Source organism: Myodes glareolus, chromosome 1, assembly GCF_982192425.1.
Source record: "Myodes glareolus chromosome 1, mMyoGla1.1, whole genome shotgun sequence".
NCBI classification, from domain to species: domain Eukaryota; kingdom Metazoa; phylum Chordata; class Mammalia; order Rodentia; family Cricetidae; genus Myodes; species Myodes glareolus.
In genome coordinates this window covers 84,886,552-84,906,601 of record NC_142026.1, presented here as the reverse complement: position 1 = coordinate 84,906,601, position 20,050 = coordinate 84,886,552, and the positions used below count along the sequence as shown (strand labels likewise).

Below are 20,050 nucleotides of genomic sequence, written 5' to 3'. Positions count from 1 at the left end.
GTGTGAGAGAGAGAGAGAGAGAGAGAGAGAGAGACAGAGAGAGAGAGACAGAGAGAGAGACAGAGAGAGAGACAGAGAGACAGAGAGAGAGAGAGAGAGAGAGAGAGAGAGGGAGAGAGAAAGAGAAAGAGAGAGAGAGAATACATTGTCTAATGGTCAGCTTTTCTCTCTTATCTGGCAAATTAACTATGTGGTATAGGCAGAAAAGGCAAGAGTTCCCATTTGCAGGGTGTAGAAACCAAACACAAAGAGACAGCAGCTGTTCAGTTACATGGCACGGCAAGGAAGGAGGACTTGTTGTTGTTGTTGTTTTAGTTAATTATTGGATTGAGTAATTGAACTGTTGAGTTCACGCTCTCATCCTTTGTGGCTCAAAATCTGTGGTTTCATAACCAGACATTTAAAGTGTTCAAATCTAATCCTGAAGGGCGCAAACAGGATTTGTCCTAGCAAGTCCAAGTACTCAGATTCAGGCCATCCATGGAGCGCAGTGTCAAGGCAAGGGAACGGACACCGGCAGCCACTTGCATACGGTCGACTCTGGGCTCTATGGATTGCATATTCTGAGGTAACCTGTTCAAACTCCTCACCTCAGCTTCCTCATATATAAAATGGTAACAACAAAACGATCTACTTCAAAAACTTTAGAGATTAATTAATACCTTATTTTAAGATCCTTAAGTTCCGAGCACACAATAAGTACATAATAAATGAGACATGCTGTCAATAGCATATAAGGGTAGAGAAGGAGGCCACTGAATCCTGCATTAACTTCTCATTGGTCATCTGTTTTCACAATAACCTCTATTGTTTAGGGTCATACACATTGAAGAATTAGAGTTGCTTCTTTTGTGTTCTAATAGACCAGATTTTGAGTGCCGATCTCTGGGTTGTCTTGAACATCAAATAATTTTGCCTTATCTATGAGGCTGAGTTTTACAAAGGACTAACTGAACTGACAGTCATTCATAATTCAAGTCTTGAATGATATGTGCATATCACAAGATTGGTATACATATACTATAATTCCTCCGGAAGTGCTTTGACGGTGCAGAGGCTTCCTGGTTCTGTGAAGAGTGCTCTGGGAGGCAACTTCTAATGCCTCTTGGTGCCTTGTTTTCCAGACACTTCAGAAAAATGATCGTACTTTCCTGACTTAACTGTAGTGGGGATCGAGTATCCTGTGTCATAAAGATGAGTATTATGTTAATGAAAGGCCTAATGTATAGTGACAGTTCTTAACTCTGTGTGTGATTAGCTTTCTGTTGATATGTGTGTGTGTGTTTGTATGTGCCAATATGTATCTTTATACATACACACACAGACACAGACACACACGCAGACACACACACACATACACACACACACACACACAGTGCTAGATAGTTTTATTTGCCACAAGTCAAAGTCATCTAAGAGGGGGAAACTCAATTAAGAAAATACCTCCATAAGATCTAGCTGTAGGACCATTTCTTAATTACTGATTAATGAGAAAGGACCCAGCACATTGTGTGTGGGACCATTCCTGGGCTGGTAGTCCTGGGTTCTATAAGAAAGCAGACTGAGCAAGCCAGTAAGCAGCACCCCTCCATGGTCTCTGTATCATGCTTCCAAGTCCCTGCCCTGGACCTGACTTCCTTTGATGAAGAACTGTGATGTGGAAGTATAAGCTGAATAAACCCTTTCTTCCCTAACTTGATCATATATATATATATGCTTTTTTAAAAAAAAAACCACACGCTTATTATCTTAGTTGCTGTGGGTCACGAGTCCAGGATCCTCAGCCCACGGCCTCACAGATCTGAGGTCCATAGGGTAAATATATTTCGCTTCTCATTTGGAATGCAACCTTACAAACTATCAAGTAATTGGAGGTTTATGTCTCCCTGTGAATATAGGACTAAGGTCTTAATTACCTTACACACTGTCTTGTTGACTCAGGTCTTTTATCTCATAGAGACCACTTATAGAGACTCCTCAGGTAGATCACAACCTGGATGCTTGCCTTCCTCTGGTTCCACAGGAGCATAGCTCTGACCCTCACCCCTCCTCTAGTCCTCTAATTGAGTGCCACATAACAGTCACAAGAGGGACTGTTTGACCAGCATTTTCCATAGAATGTTGTCTAATTAAGCAGACATCTATCTCATCCCACTCACTGCTTCTTCTTATTCTCCAAAAGTGGGAATTATGTAGAGCGATTTATATAGAGGAGCTTCATAGAGCACACACAGGGATGGGGGTTGCAGATACTGAGGATTTATATAGACGAGCTACATAGAACACACACAGGGATGGGGGTGCAGATACTGTGAACTTATTTAGTGGAACTACATAGAGTACGCACAGGGATGGGGGTGCGGATACTGAGGATTTATATAGAGGAGCTACATAGAACACACACAGGGATGGGGGTGCAAATACTGAGGATTTATATAGAGGAGCTACATAGAGCACACGCAAGGATGGGAAGGTCAGATGCATCTCTGAGGTGTGTGGTAAAATGTGAAGACAGTCATGGCTCAGATAATCAGGAATGAATGCCAACTGTGGCGTAGGAATCAGAGAAAGTGTGATGTTTCCAGGGATATTCCACACTGTTTAGTGAGGAAGATCAAAGGTGCAACCCAGCCTGCAGAGTGACAGGACAGAGTCTCCTCCATGCATGGCGCAGCCTGCAGAACGACAGGACAGGGTCTCCTCCATGCCCTAAGGGAGAGCCGTCACTAGTGTGAGCCCTCTTGTACCCTGGAGGGTACAGAGATGTCTTATTTCAGTATATTTGGTGCATTTGGTGAAGTATCATCAGAAGATGGAATGAAAAGATTAAGTCAAGTATTATAATTACTTGGACAAGTGAAACTCTCTTAATGTAAAAGGAAAAATTATGTTTTCCTATAGCTTCAGTGTTGGCCGTTCCTGTAAGCAGAAACTAGACAGTGAAACCGATGCCTTGGCTAGCAAGTGATTGCCTGTGGCGCATAAATATTGTAGCCAATATCTTTCACATTTTGTCAGCTCTCTGTTCATGATCTTGGATGATTCTTGCATACTTCTATGCTAATGCATTATACATATGCACTGTTTGCCAGCATCTTGCCAAGTCTCTCCACCTCCTCTTCTTATTTAAGAGACTCCCTACCAACATTGTTCAATAGAAATAGAATACTAGCAAAATCTTTTTACAAAGATTTTATTATTTTTACTTTTATGTGCCTTGCCTGCATGTGTCCATGCACCGTGAGTGTGCAGTCCGCACAGAGGTCAGAAGAGGATGTCACATCCCCTCGAACTTTGGGTATGGGTGGTAGTGAACCATCGTGGGTGCTGGCAACTGAACGTGGATTCTCTGGAAGAGCAGCCAGTGAGCTTAACAACTGAGCCTTGTATACATGCCGCCCCTCCCAACACACACATGATCTTCAACGTTCCCAATGGCAACATTTATTTAAGAACAGGTGAAAATAGCTTTAATGGTAGATTTTGTTTAACTCACTATCTCCAAGCACTCTCATTTTGAATTGTAATCAGTAAGAATTATGAGCAACACATTCTCACTTCTCTACTGTCCTCAGAACCCATCGTGAACAATGCATCTCCCTAGATGTTCTGCGTTTGTGTGGCTAACAGCCATTTCCCAGCATGGTTCCCCAAGTCCTGACTCTGGTTTAGAACATTTAGAGAATCCAGTTCTGACCTCCCATATGGAGAACTGTGATTATCTGTAACTCCAGTTCACGGGATCCGATGCCCTCTTCTGACCTCCATGGGTATTAGGCACGCACACAGTGCACAAATATACATGCAAGCAATACTATCATACACATAGGATGAAAGATAAAAAAAATTAAAAGACCATAAACTAGCTACAACCTAGCAAGTGCCTGTCAATTTACCTACTACAAAATATCCACAAGTCTTAGGCTCTTAGAATGATCGGTGTGAGAAAAATACCTCCTTTGCTAAGCAAAGAATTAAAATGGAAACACTTCTGCTAGCTTTCTTTTACTGTGACAGGTATAAGAGTGACCAGCTTACAAAGAGGGGAGGTTTATTCACAAATTTGGAGAGTTTGGTCTGAGGTTGGCTTATCCTTTTTTTTTTTAATTTAATTTGTTTCTTGGTGGCTGAGTACGGTAGCTCATGCCTTTAACCCCAGCATTCAAGAGGCAGTGGCAGAAAGAGCTGTATGAACTAGAGGCCATGCTAGTCTACACAGTCAGGTCAGGTCCAGGCCAGCCAGAACTACAAAATGAGACCCTGTCTTAAAAAATAATATTTATTTTATTTATGTCTGTACTCATGTATCTCTGTGAATATATGAATGAACATATGTGTATGTGAAAGGGGTACCTGTGAAGGCTGAAAAAGCCTGTGAATTCTCTTGATCTGGAGTTATGGGCATTTGCATGCTACCCAATGTCTTAGTTAGGGATGTTATTGCTGTGAAGAAGCACCATGACCACAGCAACTCTTATAAAGAAAACATTTAATTGGAATTGTTTACTTAAAATTTCAAAGGTTCAGTCCATTATCATCATGATGGGGAGCATGTCAGCATGCAGACAGATGTAGTGCTGGCTACATCGTGACTTTTAGGCAACAGGAAGTTGACTGAGATACTGGATGGTACCCTGAGCATAAGAAACCTCAAAGCCCACAGTGACACACATCCTCCAACAAAGCCATACCCACTCCAACAAAGCCACATCTCCTTATAGTGCCACTCCCTATGAGATTAAGGGGGCCAATTACATTCAAACCACCACATCCAATATAGACTCCAGGATGCAAACCTTGGTCCTGTGGTGGGTTAGATGGGATGGCTCCCTATGGGCTTTTATGTCTGAATACTTGATCTCAATTGATGAAACTGTTTGGGAAGGATTAGGAAGTGTGGCCTTGGAGGAGGAGGTGTGTCACTCAGGGTAGGCTTTTATGGCTCCCTATGGGCTTTTATGTCTGAATACTTGATCTCAATTGATGAAACTGTTTGGGAAGGATTAGGAAGTATGGCCTTGGAGGAGGAGGTGTGTCACTCAGGGTAGGCTTTAAGGTTTCAAAAGCCATCCATGTTATCTCTCTCTGCTTCCTGATGCAAGCTCTCAGCTGCTGTCCAGCCCCATACCAGCCTGCTTGCTGCCATTCTTACCACCATGATAGGCATGGGCTCCAACCCTCTGGAACTATGAACCCCAAATTAAACATTTCCTTTCCTGAGCTGCCTTGGCCACGGTGTACTATCATAGCAATAGAAAGGCAGCTGATTTAGTCCTCATGACTGAGTAACAAACACTCTTGCCTGTTGAATCATCTCTTCAGCCCCAGTCCTGTTGTTGGATCTGTGGTGAAGCAGCATGGTAGGAGGGGTGTGCTGAAGCAAAGCTGATCACCTCCTCATAGCCAGACAGAAAGAAAAGGCAAGTGCTAGATGCTAACATCCCCTTCAAGGGCATGCCCCCATAGCTGGAAACTTCTCAGTTGTCCCACCTCTTGAAGTTTCAGCCACCACCCTGGTAGCACCAAGCTGGGGACTTGGTCTTTGTGTGGACATCTCAGAACCAAATCATAGCAGCAAAGACCTTTACATGTGGGCCTTGACACTCCCTTTAAAATGCAGATTAAAATCCAAAGCTTATTCTCTGCAGTGTTCTGGTTCCCTTCCTCCTCTTAGATTAACCATAGTTCCTCATCTTGATTGCCTATCAAAGCACCCCTCAGCTGGAGCACATGGCAGGTCTGTTAACAGTCTTTGATGCTGGCACAAGCACAGACCTGGTGAGATCTTGAGTCAGCTCTGCAAGTCAGCACTACGTCTGACCAGTGCTTGGAACGATCTCATCCCACATTACACTGAGTCACTTGTTTCGGATTACAGGGACTCGTAATGTGCTGCCCAATCCCTTGATTTATCCGCTAGAAAACAAGGTTAAAAAATCACACAATACTTCCAGGCACAGTGAGACCAGGGCCCTGGGGAGTAGAAATACGCACAGGCTAGCCCAGTCAGCAGCTAGTGAGCTATAGCCAGCACACTTCCCACAGAGACACAGCTGGGGACCCAGAGTGTAGCACCCGGGAGGCAGCATGGCAGGGCAGTAAGTCCTTCTGGAATGGCCAAGCTGATAATTCCAGATAAATAAGGGTAATTCAGATGTCAATCACCTAACATTAGGGTGCCTAACAATTACCTGGGAGCTTGCTAGAATGAGAAGGACAGAGTTGGCAGTTTGGCGGTCAAAGTCGCTCTGTTGTGAGTGCTTTGGAGGACTTACTGCCCTGTCGTGCTGCCTCATGGGTTCTAAGTCTTTGCATTAGCCACGGCCCACTGTGAGAACAAGCCTCCTTGACCAAGGCTGAGAGCCTTAATCCACGGATATAAACATAATGTTTAGAAGGCAACTGGATAATATGTCCGCTTAGCAAAACAACAGTAGTAGGTTTTTCTCCTAGGCTTGTGTGTTTGCAGAAGCTGGGAAGCTAGAAGAGGGCAGGGCTTGGTGTGGGGGAAAGTAGAATGCAGGCGACGTGAAGATGGAGTGGAGCACAAATGGAGGAAAGGTGAGAGAGGGTATGGAGTAGGTCAGCCAAAACCAACACATGGAAAAGAAATACGGAAACCTAGGACTTTGTAGGCTAATTAAGATATGTAATTTAAGAAAAGCCAGGGCTAGAGGAAAGACTCCGTGGATTTAGTTTGAATCCCCAAAGCTCATAAAAGCCAGATGCATCTGTGTGTATCTGTAAACACAGGGCTCCTACAGCGGAGTGGGAGGCAGAGACTGAATTCCCAGGAGCTCACAGGCCAGCCGGCCTTGTGTATGCTACAGAGAACAACAATGGGACTCTGCTTCAATCAAGGAAGGGGAGGACCAAGCCCTGAGGTCATCTTCAGACTTCCACACATGTGCAGTGGTGCACAAACATGCACACACACACATATACACACACAGTTTGAACAGAAGTACCCTGCATGGGTGGATAATGCCATTTTTGTAGCTATATGTTGTTAAAGGAATATCCTACTGCTAGGCATAACACATCTTTCTGAGTTGTTGACCAGGGGTGACCCCAGATGCCCCCAAAGCAATGCAGACTGTTACCATTGCTGTAAGTTATGCCCCAGACCTGGATAACAAGACCCTATTGCGGAAGATGTCATATACTTTGGTTTTAGAACACAGAAAAATTAAGTTGAAACTGAGCTAGAAGCTTCTTCCTTGCTGGCTTTCACAGTGCTGGTAGGGTAGAAGAGTCATCAGTTCTCTTACCTAGCTGTCAGTGCTGCAAGGCACAGTACTGACCTGCCAAGCAAAACATGCCCACTGGTGCAATAGTGGCATTGTAGTTATGGGGGTAACCAACTGCTTTCTGGTTAGATTTGAGGTCTGCTTAACAGGAAGGAATTCATGCCTTGTACTAGAAACATGGTCAAAAGCCCATGGATGGGGAGGTCATACATAAACCCAGGGTGGGGAGGATACTGCTGCTTGTTTACTTACTATTTACTTTTTAGACCAAGTCCCACTGTGTAGCCTAGGCTGGCCTCTAATTCATCCTCCGGCCTCTTGGGATTTCTGGAGTTGCCACCTTACCAAAGTTTCTGGTGCTACTTAAAGTAGAAAGAATAGGAGGTGCTTCCCCTGCTTGTTGGTGACTCAGTGTCCTAGGCTCACATGGAGAATGGGGGCAGAGTGAGAGCAGCGGGCTTCTAAGTCCTGGTGACGTGTAGCAGAGGCAGACCGGTGCGGTAAGGAATGCACGTAACGTTTGAGCAGTTTGACCTTGAACAACTTATGTATCTTCTCTGAATTTCAAAATTCTCATCAGTAAAATTGAGATAAAATTACCTGTCTCACAGGGTTGTTCTGAGAGATTGTTTTTAAAATCTGCCTGGCACGTAGGTACTTAGTAAGTGTACCATCTTGTGGATAAGTAGAAAAAAAAAAGACAGCTAAAGAAACTGAGAACTTGACATATGGAACACTTACTGAAGTTGGGATCTGATTTTAATTAATGAGTAGAATATGGGAATTTTGAACTTGTGGGTTGCTTGGCAATCCGCACTAACTCTATAGCACTGGTACCAGGCTAGTTGTTGTCTTAATCATATCAGTAACGAAATGTTCTTAAGAAGCTCAAGATCGTAGGCCAAGGAGTCCCTGTGAATTTGGGGTTGGTCCAGATGTTTGGGGTGGGGAGAGATTCCCCAACTTATCAGTATGTTTATGCTGAAGTGTCTCTGAGGTTGGGCTCTACCCTGTGTCTGTGCCCCTGGGGCAAACAGAAAGTATTTCAACATCCCACATTAGGACTGGAATATCCCAGCATATTCAACCAACACCCACTGAAGGTCAGGGGTCAGGCACACAGTAACATCTGTCTTTGGCCCTGATGCCAGGGGTCAGGCACACAGTAACATCTGTCTCTGGCTCTGATGCCCTTTAGAATTTCAGATCCTAGGGGAAGAATCAGTCAACATTAAATAATACAGCAAATGGTTTCGTGAGTGACTGTGTCTCCAGAAGCAGACTTATGAATTGAGCAGTATAACCAGATATAACAGGTCTCAAACATCCATTGAGAGGTTCTTTAGTTTCCTGGCAAACCTGTTCCCCACACTCTAACACACTGAGCATCCATGCTACAGGATGTGACTAACTTCCCTTTCACCTGCAGCCAGGGACTTCACCAGGCTGTGCCCAGTTCCCCAGAGACTTCACCAGGCTGTGCTCAGCTCCCCAGGGACTTCACCAGGCTGTGCCCAGATCCCCAGGGACTTCACCAGGCTGTACTCAGCTCCCCGGGGACTTCACCAAGCTGTGCCCAGCTCACCAAGGATTTTGCCAGACTGTGCCAATCTCCCCAGGACTTCACCAAGCTTTGTTAAGCTCCCCAGGGACTTCACCAGGCTGTGCCCAGCTCACCATGCTGGGCATAATGGTTTAGATTCTGTGTTCCTCAGGCAGTGAAATAATAAATGGGAATGCTCTAAGCAGTTATGTGCAGTTCTGGGCTAATCTTCTTTAGTGTGCCACCAGAATTATCCTGCCTGCCACTGAGGATGCTCTTATCATCTTCTGCATCTTATTCCTTTATAATTCACCATCCTGAAGATTCAGGAGAAAAACTGGATAAACCTGGAAGTACTTGGTTAGTTTGCTAGACTTGGTCTCCACCATTTGTAGCTTAGTGGCCAAGACAAGGTCCTTGTACTTGGGCGTCCCAGAAGTTATTTACACACAAAATGGCAAGGAAGGCCTGGGGGTCTGTGAGTCAGGCAGCTGGCGGATGAATCATGTTCGGCCATCAGAGCGATCGTGACACATGGCAGAGGCCCTTTCCTGCCCATCACCTGCTCCTGTCAGTTCTTCCTCTTCTAATAAAGTACATCTGTTGTGGTGACTGGATAAAAACACACCAGGGTGGGTGTGGAGTAATTCAATCAGGGCAAGTCAAATGCTTCAGCGGTCCTGTGTCCAGGACGGAGAGAAGTCCTGGTAGGAACTCTAGTGTGACAGAAGTAGGCCGGAAGCACAGCTCCTCCTAGAACCGTGCTGGATCAACTTCTGGAACAGAGAGACCCGGACGTATCCTCCAAGGCAAGCATCTTAAGGGGGAGATTCCCCTGTGCTCCCTTCTCAATCACCATAAACGTTTTTCATGGCCTTTCCCTTACCAGGATCATTTTAACATTTTGCTGAGGATTATAAATTTTTAAGGAAGTTCAAACCACAGTTCAGAGACCTTCTAGCAATTCTTTTCATATTGGTTTTCGTGGCTGGGTTGAGTATCCCTGTTTTAAAAGTAGAACAGAAGGAGTGACATTTGCAGGCTGGTATTTGCAGTTCTCACTCATCCTTGCATTTTAAAAGCTGTTCCTTGTTGTGACAGCCCTAGTAGTAGAGAATTGCGTGCGTTGCTTTTCCAAGGGCAGAAGCTGAGCATGCTCAGAATGCCGGTCGGCTTGCATCGTGGGTCTCACAGATTGGCTAGGTCTGTGAGATGCTAGAGATGCCCTTTGAAACAAGAGAAAATCCCAATGGCACTCTAAGGTGTGTATCTACTAGGCCTTTTGTCCCTTCTTGCCCACTCCCTTCCTCTTTCTCCTGGTCCTGCTTTCTGATTAGCCTGGTGGGACTCTCATTACTTGAGAAAAAAATTCAGGTTGAGGAGCACCTACAGCAGTGGCACCTGTGATTCAGCTTCTGGTTCCATGAGTGCTGACCTGTGCCTTTCCACTCAGTAAGGCATGTTCGGTTCTGTGTGTGGAGTTGATCTTTCCTCCGAGACACGGCTGTGATACATGGGACTTTAACAGGTGTCCTGGAAGACAGTACATACAGCATCCAGGTTCAAGGTTCTTGCATGTTAGTGTTCTTTACAACTCAACCTAGAGGACTCTTCCCAGTGAAGCCATCAGTGGTGAGGAAGTGGAAAGATCCCGGACCTCCATCAACATGCCCAGTTCTCTCCAGACCTAGGGCCCATGTTAGCATTTTTACAATGTGGCTGAAAGAGTAGAGAATACATGAGCAGAGGTACACAAACAGCAATATCATTGACTGTCTGGTAAACGTTTAAGTAACAGGAATTAGGAGTATTTATATGGATTGGATGTTAACCTGAACCACAGATACAGAAAATTATGCTGTCCTATACTATGTATTTTCTTACATTATCTGAATCTAACTCACTAAACATTTCACAAACTGTTATGCATTCATAAAGATCTGTCTCCTGACCATGTGTTTCTTATGTTTCCTGATTTATTTGGGTTTTTTTGTTTTTGTTTTTGTTTTTCGAGACAGAGTTTCTCTGTAGCTTTGGAGCCCGTCCTGGAACTAGTTCTTGTAGACCAGGCTGGCCTCGAACTCACAGAGATCCGCCTGTCTCTGCTCCCGAGTGCTGGGATTAAAGACATGTGCCATGTCAGCACCGCCCGGCTATTTGGGAGCCCTTAAAAGGTCAGGTTTAAACCATCTTCCATGGAAGACTGTGTGACTGGATCCAGCACAGGGACACTGTGCTGAAGTCCTGCTCTTCTGTGACCGTTGTGTACCCTGGATGTAACCCTGGCTCCTCTGAGCCCCAAATTCTTCATCTATAAAGTGTAAATACTGTAGCGTCAGACAGTATCCCTCAAGGGAGGAGCTTGGAAGGTCTATGGGTTCATCATAATTACATGGAGAGCTTATTCAAAATACATATTCCTCAGCAATCCTTATTTAATATCTGAAACACATTGTATTTAATATGGGGAAAATCTGTGACGCTCCATTTCAGTCACTGTGTCATGCAATTCTGAGGTACTCTGGACCACTGCTATAGAGACAAACTGGCTATAGAGTGTCCTAGTTTGCTGCCTGTTGCTATGACTGAAACTTTCCTTGGGGAGGAAAGGGTTCATTGCACTTTACAGTTAGTGTCCGTCATTGAGGGAAGTCAGGGCTGGAGCTCAAGGCAGGAACCGAGAACCAAGAACTGAAGGAGACCATGGAGGATTGTGGTGCTGACTTGCTCCCCATGGCTTACTGAGTTAGGTTTCTCATATAACTCCCGACTACCGGCCCAGGACTGACACCACCCACGGTGTCCTGGACCCTTCCACATCAATCACTAACCAAGAATATGCCCCACAAATTTGCCTTCCATCATCTGATGGAGGCAATTACTCGACTCTCAGGGGCAGGTCACATCTTGCTTCTTCGGCGGTCTGGGCTGGACTGCGGGGGGCGGGGGGAATGGGCTTCCTCCTTCCTAGAATTCTCTTGTTCATATCGCCCCACCTCTACTTCCTGTCTGATTGCCCTGCCTATTCTTCCTGCCTGGTCAATCAGCGTTTATTTAAAACATGATTGACAGAATACAGACAATTCTCCTGCACCAGACTCTAGTTCGCAAAAACTAAACCTGCACACCCTGATGAAGAAGTAGCTAGCCAGGGCTGGAGAGATGGCTCAATGGTTAAGAGCACTGTCTGCCCTTCCAGAAGATCTGGGTTCAATTCCCAGCACCACATGGCCGCTCACAACTGTCTGCAACTCCAGTTACATGGGGTTCAACACCCTCATGCAGATATAGATACAGGCAAAACACCAATGCACATAAAAGAAAAACACATTAACGAAAAGAGAAATAGCTAGCCAATCATAGTAAATATGCTCTTATTAGAAATTTAATTAATATCTGTGCCTAAAACATCCTGATTTCCTAACAATAGGAAGTCAATTTGCATAAGTAATGCTGTTGATTCATTAAGTAAAGCACCATTCATTCTATCTGCTCAATTAGATCATCTTCTGTCCCTTTTCTCTTACACAGGAAATAGCGAAATCTTTGAGGACTTGGTCTAAATCAGGAGCCCAGATGAGCTTAAGGAAACTGGTGCTGAATCTGTAGATTTTTGGCTCTGTGCTCACTAAACCCCTCGTCATGCCAGCTTCAGCATGCCCTGCTCTGTGAGGAGTAAGGAGCATTCGGTGATGGGAAAGCAAAGGACTGCGGTGCTGGCTTCAGTGTCATCTAAAGTGAACTGACAAGGGAAGCAGAGAGTACAGCCATGGAAAAGAATTCAAGTTTGTGGAAGAGCCTGGTGGTTGAGCACCCAGTCTGCACGGCCTGGAAGCAAGAGGCCGAAGGCGCCATTTATCACCTCGCCAGTATCTTGTTTGTAGTAGGTTTTATGGGCGGCAGTGGGTTCTTCGGGCTCCTTTACGTCTTCAGTCTGCTGGGGCTGGGTTTCCTGTGTTCCGCAGTCTGGGCGTGGGTAGACGTCTGTGCTGCTGACATATTTTCCTGGAATTTTGTGCTGTTTGTGATCTGCTTCATGCAGTTTGTTCACATTGCGTATCAAGTTCACAGCATAACGTTTGCCCGAGAATTCCAGGTGCTGTACAGCTCGCTTTTCAAGCCCCTCGGGATCCCTTTGCCGGTCTTCAGAACGATCGCTCTCAGCTCTGAAGTGGTTTCTCTGGAAAAGGAGCACTGTTACGCCATGCAAGGGAAGACGTCCATTGATAGACTCTCCATGCTTGTCTCCGGAAGGTTTGTACCCTCCGTGCTCCGTCCTTCCCTATAGCAGTTGTCTGTGTTTCTTTGCTCTGTATTTTTCCATCTTGGGGCAGGATGGTCCTGGGTGGCATTCAGCACGCTGAGATTTGGAGAAATCTTTGAGACATGAATCATAGGCGCGGGTATTTAGAGCACATGGTATTGCTTACTTGGATCAGGGGATAATCTAGCCATTCATCTTAGAAATAAAGCTCACAAGCCATGAAACCGATGCATGAGTTTAGCTCTGTGGATACAGGAGCTGCATTGTAGCTAGTCCCTGAATGTCAAGACGGACAAAGCAGCTTGAACGGATAGACCCTTCACTGGGACACAAGCATTTTGTGTAGACTCTTCTGGCATTCTTCTGCATAACTGGAAACTCTTGATTTTATATTATCAAATTTATTTAGTAATTTCTAACATCCACCCCCTTTTGTGAAGTGGGAGCCATGACTTCAAGAGTATGAATGTATAAACACTAACCTTGGAAAAGTCTGAGGGAGCAAACAATAATATGTTTTTCATATAAACGAAAAGATTAAACCTTTGACTCACAGAGGTGCTTGTAGCAGATCTCCACTATGCTCTTAAACCCACTTCCAAGTAATCAGAAAATCTGACTGAGTACACGCAAGTCTTGTGCCAAAGCACAATATTCAGATGGATGGAACTCATCCGTGTGCGCCCTGATCATTTTTTGGTGAATTTCCCCTACGACTATTCCAGATGCTAAGCGAGGAGCATCAGTGCCCAGATCTTCTAGGGTACCCAGGTAGTATCTGCATTCAATGTTTGGTTCTTCCAAATTCACCAGGGAAGAAGTCACCAGAGACTGGAAGGACATTCCCCCCACACTACACGGCCAAGTGCGTACACACTTTCTTCTCCCCTCACAAGAGATGTTCTTGTGTCTTGCTAGGATCAGAGTGACAGTTGATGGCGAATTTCTGCACCACATCTTCCCCTTTCAGTTCCTGGATTCTCCGGAGTGGGATTCTCTGAGACCCACAGAGGAAGGAACTTTTCAGGTGAGGGCTGAAGAGGCTCCATGGTTAACACCCCAGTCTTCTGAACAGAAGAATCTTAGTTTTAAAGCAAGCATGCATACAGGTAGAATAACATTTAACACAGCCTTAATTTATATTGACCTTTGGGATACAGTTTGCCTCATGCAGCCTTCCCAGTTCTGAGTCCTGCTCGCTGATGTCGCAGTCACAAAGAGAATGGGGGAGCTGTGGCAGGAAGGAGTCTGATGGCTACTGTCTAGATGTCCTGTGTTGAACCTCATATCTGGGGATTAACATGTGATAACTGAGATCTGACTTTCAACACTGTTGGTGGGTGTGATAGTTTAGAATATGCCAAGAGAAGAAATTGCACTTACTACAAAATAAGTGGCTTTTGAAAATTTAAAAAATGCTGATGGGCTTCAGTTATTTCTAAACTTGCTGGCACTTCCAGCTGCCACGTATTGGTAGGCTTAGACAATCATTTCAGTTGGTTCCATTTATGATGCTATACAGTTTCCTATAAACATGCAAATTCAAATTCATGTAAATATGCAAAAGTGGTATTAATATTCCATATTGTACCAGAGAAAGGGTGTTAGTGTTAAAAGTCCACAATCTTCATATTTAGTTGTCTTTCTCTGATATTAGCCAGCTCTATGCTTTCATTTTCATACCAAATAGCTCTGCAAAATGCAAGACATAATCAAGAGGAGCACTGTGCAAGCATTGTGATAGGATAAGAAGTAAATCATGTAGTTTAATTTATTTTAATATTTAATATCTTAAGTTTTCATAATATTTTTTAACCTAAGAGGATAGTAAGAAATTCAATTAAAATTTGGGGCAGAAGAACTTGGTTGAAGGCGCTAGAGAGACGGCTCAGTGGCTAAGATTAACGCACTGGCTGATTTTGCAGAGACATGGGTTCAGTTCCCAGCACTCACATAGCAGCTCATACCATCTGTAACTCCAGTTCCTGGGGATCTGACGCCCTGCACTGGCCTCTTTGGGCACTGTACACATGTGGCATGCATACATACATGGAGGTCCAACACTCATACACATAAAAATAAAGCTTTAATAACGGTGCTTGAATCTCTCACTGTCTGGTTTCTGTGTCTTCATGGTTTTAGGTAACCCTCACAGCAGACACTGATTGTCGGTATGTGTCTTGGAGGAGAAAAAAATTATACCTGCTCTTTGCTCAGCACCGCTACATCTCCCGCCTGTTTTCCGTGTTGATTGGCAGCGACATTGCAGATAAACTCTATGCCTTGAACGACAGGGTGTACACTGGGAAGAAACATCACTATGATATTCGGTTACCCAACTACTATCAAATGTCAAGTCCAGACTTGTCCAGATCACCCCTAACGGAACAGTTTCGCAATTCCAGACAACACTGTAACAAATGACATCAAAACCGGAAGCTGTGTGATTACTATGAAAAAGACTTCGTCATTCCCCAGCCCAGTTAGCACACTGATATTTTTATAACTTAAATTCAGAGTCTAGATGTCATTGACAGCTGTTTGGTTCAATGTCACTTCTGCACTGCAAATAAAATTTACAAATTTTCTTGTATTCTTTGTTGTTATGATGAGATAGGAAGATGAATAATGACAGGCAGTTTGCCCCTTTTTTCCGCATCAGAACTGGGAGAATGCAATTTCACATTCTCCAACATTTTCTCAAACATGCCGTTTTGTACTGTTGGCCCAGGAGAGGCGCTTAGCAAATGTTCTCAGCATGAGAACAGGTTGCCACTGTCCACAGACACACTTCGAGAATCTGCTTTTTTTTTTTTTTTGCAACAATCTCTGAAGTTCCACTGATGGTGTGGGAAGCAGTTACTTCTTTTCCATGTGAAGTTCTTTGAGGTGACTAAACAGCAGAATAAATGTAAGAAATGACAACGCGCCGATGTGAAGACTGCTTTCTTGCTCCGAACAAGTCCTGAGCTTATGCCTTACAGTGACCATTACAGGAGACGACTCACAGAAAGCAAAACTGCATGATAGCCATAAACAGTAAGAATGCACATTTTTTGAGGTCCCTGCGCTCAGCTGCAGGGGCAGCTGTTAGACCTGGGTGGGGAGGGATTTCCACAGTGAATTCCCAGCCTCGGAAGAAGAGATCCTTAGGTGCAGCCCTGATCCTTGTCTTTAGAAAGCTGCCTGTCTAAAGCTCGTATGCAGTGGCCCTCCATAGAAAGAGCCCTTACAGATCTGACAAATGGACCTTATGCCTTGTTTGTGGCTCTGGGTTATAAGCTGGGCCCTGATGATAGCTTTATCTAGTGATAGCGGAGATTCATCCCTCGCAGAGCTTCCATCCTGGGGGCAGGAGAGAAGATAAAGCAGAAACGCTTCTGAATACAGAGTGATGGGGCCACGGGGAAAGAGAAAGCCAAGCAGGCAGATGGGGGAGGGTGGCAGTGGGATTGGGGTGATGGGGGAAGGTCTCCTCCGCAAGAGGCCATGCTTCCCAAAGACCTGGAGGAGAGAATCTTCTGTGCAGATGCTGGGGAAGGGCCTTCTGGGCAGGAGAGGGGGAGCACATGCAGGGTCCTGGGCAGAGCACAGCAGGCCAGCTCAGCGCCAGTGGGAAAGCCAGCATGTCTGGAGCAGAGTGGGCACAAAGAGAAAGGTAACTAAGGTTGGAAGGTTGGGTGGGGCCAGTCATAGGACTTGGACTTGTATTCAGCAGCCACTGTGGGATTTGAAATAGAATAGTGATGTGTTTTCCCTGTGATCACTTGGCCTGCTGAGGACAGGGGTAGGGAGGGGAGGAGGGTATTGTAGTGGAGGGGAAGATTGGGAGTCAGATGCCCCTGAACCCTGAACGTGAGTCAGAACTCAACGGTCTGGCTTAGAGATACAGCTCTGATATATTTAACAGTCGATGGTCTCTGAACTCATGAGGAGATGCCAAGTGAGAATGGATCAGGACAAAAGTGGCCCCAGGACCTTACCAGTGAGGATTTCCTTAATGATCAGGGGTAGGGAGGGGTCAGCACAGGGCATGAAGGAGCAGCCAGTGAGGCAGCAAGGACACAAGGGAGTCTGAAGTTCCAGAAGCTGCATGAAGACACTGTTCACAGACCCATTTCTAGAATCTGATTTTTTTTTGTGACAATCGCTGACAAACGCAAGTCCCACTGTTGGTACGGGAAGCAGCAGTTGCTTCTTTTTACATGTGACGTTCTCGGACGTGACTAAAAAGTAGCGTAAGTGGAAGAAATAACATGTCCATTTGAAGACTAGTGTCTCGCTACAAACAAATCCTGAGCTTCTGCTTTGAAATGACCATTACAAGAGGCGACTCCCAGAAAGCAAAATCACATCCCTGCACGCCTCTCACCTGGTGTTAAAATTATCAGTCCGTATTAACATCTGAAAGACACAAAGACCCGAATCTCCCTCAAAGCAACTGTGAGGAAAGAACAATGAAGTGTCATTCATGTGGCTGAGAGGCTGAATCTTAAGAGGTCTGGAATAAAGCACGGAACTGAGCCGGGAGGAAGTACACTGGTGAGCTTCACCAGGAACCTTTTGGTAGAGTGAAAACAGAGAAGAGCTGGGTGAAAACAGACCAAAGAGGAATGGGGGCAAGGCATGCAAGAGCAGAGCCAAGTTTGCTTTCTGAGCCCTTCTGATTTGAAGAGCAATTGAAAGAAATGCTCAGTCCCCTGAATGAGTGGTGGGATTGAAAAGGAAATGGCTAGAGCTGGTAAAGATATGAAAAAGGCACCCACATATGCAAATGGCATGATCTCCAAGTAGGGGTGCACAACCTGAGAGCTGCCCTTGAGCGGGTGAGAGAAGATGGGGTTCAGAGACCTTAAACAGCCCCACAGCCATCACACAGACCCGAGGCAGAGCTGACGGAGCACAGCTGTGGGTAAGAGGGGTAGATGGTATAAGCCTGACATGGCGCTTTCTCAGACACCTCCACAGTACAGCCCGGAAGGGGCTGAGGAGAAGTGCGCACAGTGCATCTACTGTTGATGGGACAGCACGGCAAGGTCTGCGTCTCCGGTGTGAGTGAGCTATTGAATAAGGCAAGTCCAGCGTGAACTAGGAACAGCATGGGACACTGTCCCCTCTGACCACACGTGGCCACAGCAGTTCTTAAGCAAAGAGACACCATCAGACACCGTGGCAGCCGCCTTCTGAGGTGGTCACACCTTCACCGTGGCTCTGGGAGAAATTCCGGTCTCTGTGTGTGTCTTTAAGACTTGGTTGCAGTTAAGCAACAAATTCCTACCTTACATTACTCCCAGGTGATAATGTAATACCTTAGGTCACACCAAGTGATAATTTAGCAGGAATTAATTATCAGCTAGCTTAATAACTAGGAAAGTCACCAAGAACAAAGTCACTATGTGAGGGGAGCAGATCACACAGCAGGAAGAGTGCCAACTTATAGGTGAGCTTTCAGAAAAACAATTTTAGGATAGGACACAAAAGGGCGGTTAGAGGGAGAGAGGGACAATGCGGGGACCCTCACCGTCTCCACTGTCACAGAGGTTGGTACTGTACAACATGGGTGCTGTGATCTAGCACGTTCTCTCATTTACAGGTCGTCTAACCTGACAAAAAGCAAAAACAAAAAAGACCCTATGGTGAGCCCCTTGTAGACACTATGTGTCTAACGGGAAATGTCTAGAAAACTCTATTTTACTATCTCACAATATTCTGATCAGCCCAGATGGAAAGCAGAAATGGCTACCCCTGAAACTAGAGAATACCCCTGAACTGCCATCCCGTGGTGCACAGAGAATTTCATTTCTATTAAAACTGTGTTGATGTTCACCTCGGCCTAATCGTCCCCAGTCTCTCACTGCTGTGCATGCGGCAGGGTGAGAGGCCCGGGGTACGCACCTGTGCTAGAAACGCTTTGCAGTTCTGAACAGAAGACTGCTTATTCACAGATAAGTGGAGCCCTTCTTCAGAAAGCAATACGAATTTCGAATCAACAGAGCATTAAACAAGTTCAGAAGCTTACAAGCTAGAGACCCTTTGTAATCTCCCATGTCACAAACTCAGAAAGCCGGCACTTGTCAAGGATTGACCCTGACTTTAAAGAATTGGTGTGACTGCCTTAAGATTTTTCCGTCCTTAGTTTTGTGGCCAAGAGGGACTCTGAAGAGCAGTGAGAGGGAAAAGGAGAGATGGTGACAGGAAATGTGCCCACAAACACCCACACTGCACTCACAGTGAAATTCCCCAGGCTACAGATCCATCGCACAAGCCTTTACTTCACTCACATCTCCTGAAACAGATTTGACCATGTGCCCTGGATTCCACAGCCTTAGGAGCTTGCTCCCAAGATTACTCTACTGTGAAGAACAGCAAATGGGTCTCTGAGCACTTGTGCACTGGAGAAATATTCTCACGTCTCCAATGGAGGCCCCCTGAGCTTCCAGGGAGCGGTACCTGGCACACGACAGCAGTTCTGCCAACTGTCTATCTCATAACACAGGGAAATTCATGTGCTGCCCTCAGGATGAGAGCAAAGTGTACTAGGCTTACATAGCACACACTCAGAAGGGCAGAACCTATTGGACAAAGTACTCAAAACCATCCCCCTATCGGTCCCTCCTTCCTTTTTCATCTCTGCTGAACCTTTTCTTGACAGGCATGGTGGCTCATGCCTGTAATCCCAGCACTTGAGAGGCTGAGGAAAGGGAAGCACAAGCTTCAGTTCAGCTCATAGTGAATTTCAAGCCAGCCTGGGCTATGGAGAGATCTTCCTATAGAACAACAACTACAACAACAACAACAACAACAACAACAACAACAACAACACACACACACACACACACACATACACACACGGGGCAGGGGAAGGCGGGGGCAACACTACTTGGGGATATAACTCAGTGTTTGTCTAGCAAAGTCCTAAATTCAATCTCTAGTTAAAAAAAACAAAAACAAAACAACAACAGCAACAAAAAACCCTCCTGGCTTAGCTAAGAA

At 45.3% G+C, this 20,050-nt stretch overlaps 1 protein-coding gene across 1 annotated transcript in view; it reads left to right on the top strand.

Moving 5' to 3' along the window:
- Popdc3 (popeye domain cAMP effector 3) overlaps nt 1-15,982 on the top strand; it is a 29,264-nt gene extending 13,282 nt beyond the window's left edge. Inside the window, exons 2-4 of the mRNA XM_085691062.2 lie at nt 12,325-13,047; nt 13,976-14,084; nt 15,200-15,982. Of these exons, the coding sequence (XP_085547188.1) occupies nt 12,563-13,047; nt 13,976-14,084; nt 15,200-15,481 (876 nt within the window). The 5' untranslated portion in view covers nt 12,325-12,562 and the 3' untranslated portion in view covers nt 15,482-15,982. The remainder of the gene's footprint in view (nt 1-12,324; nt 13,048-13,975; nt 14,085-15,199) is intronic.
- Nucleotides 15,983-20,050: the final 4,068 nt, after the last annotated feature.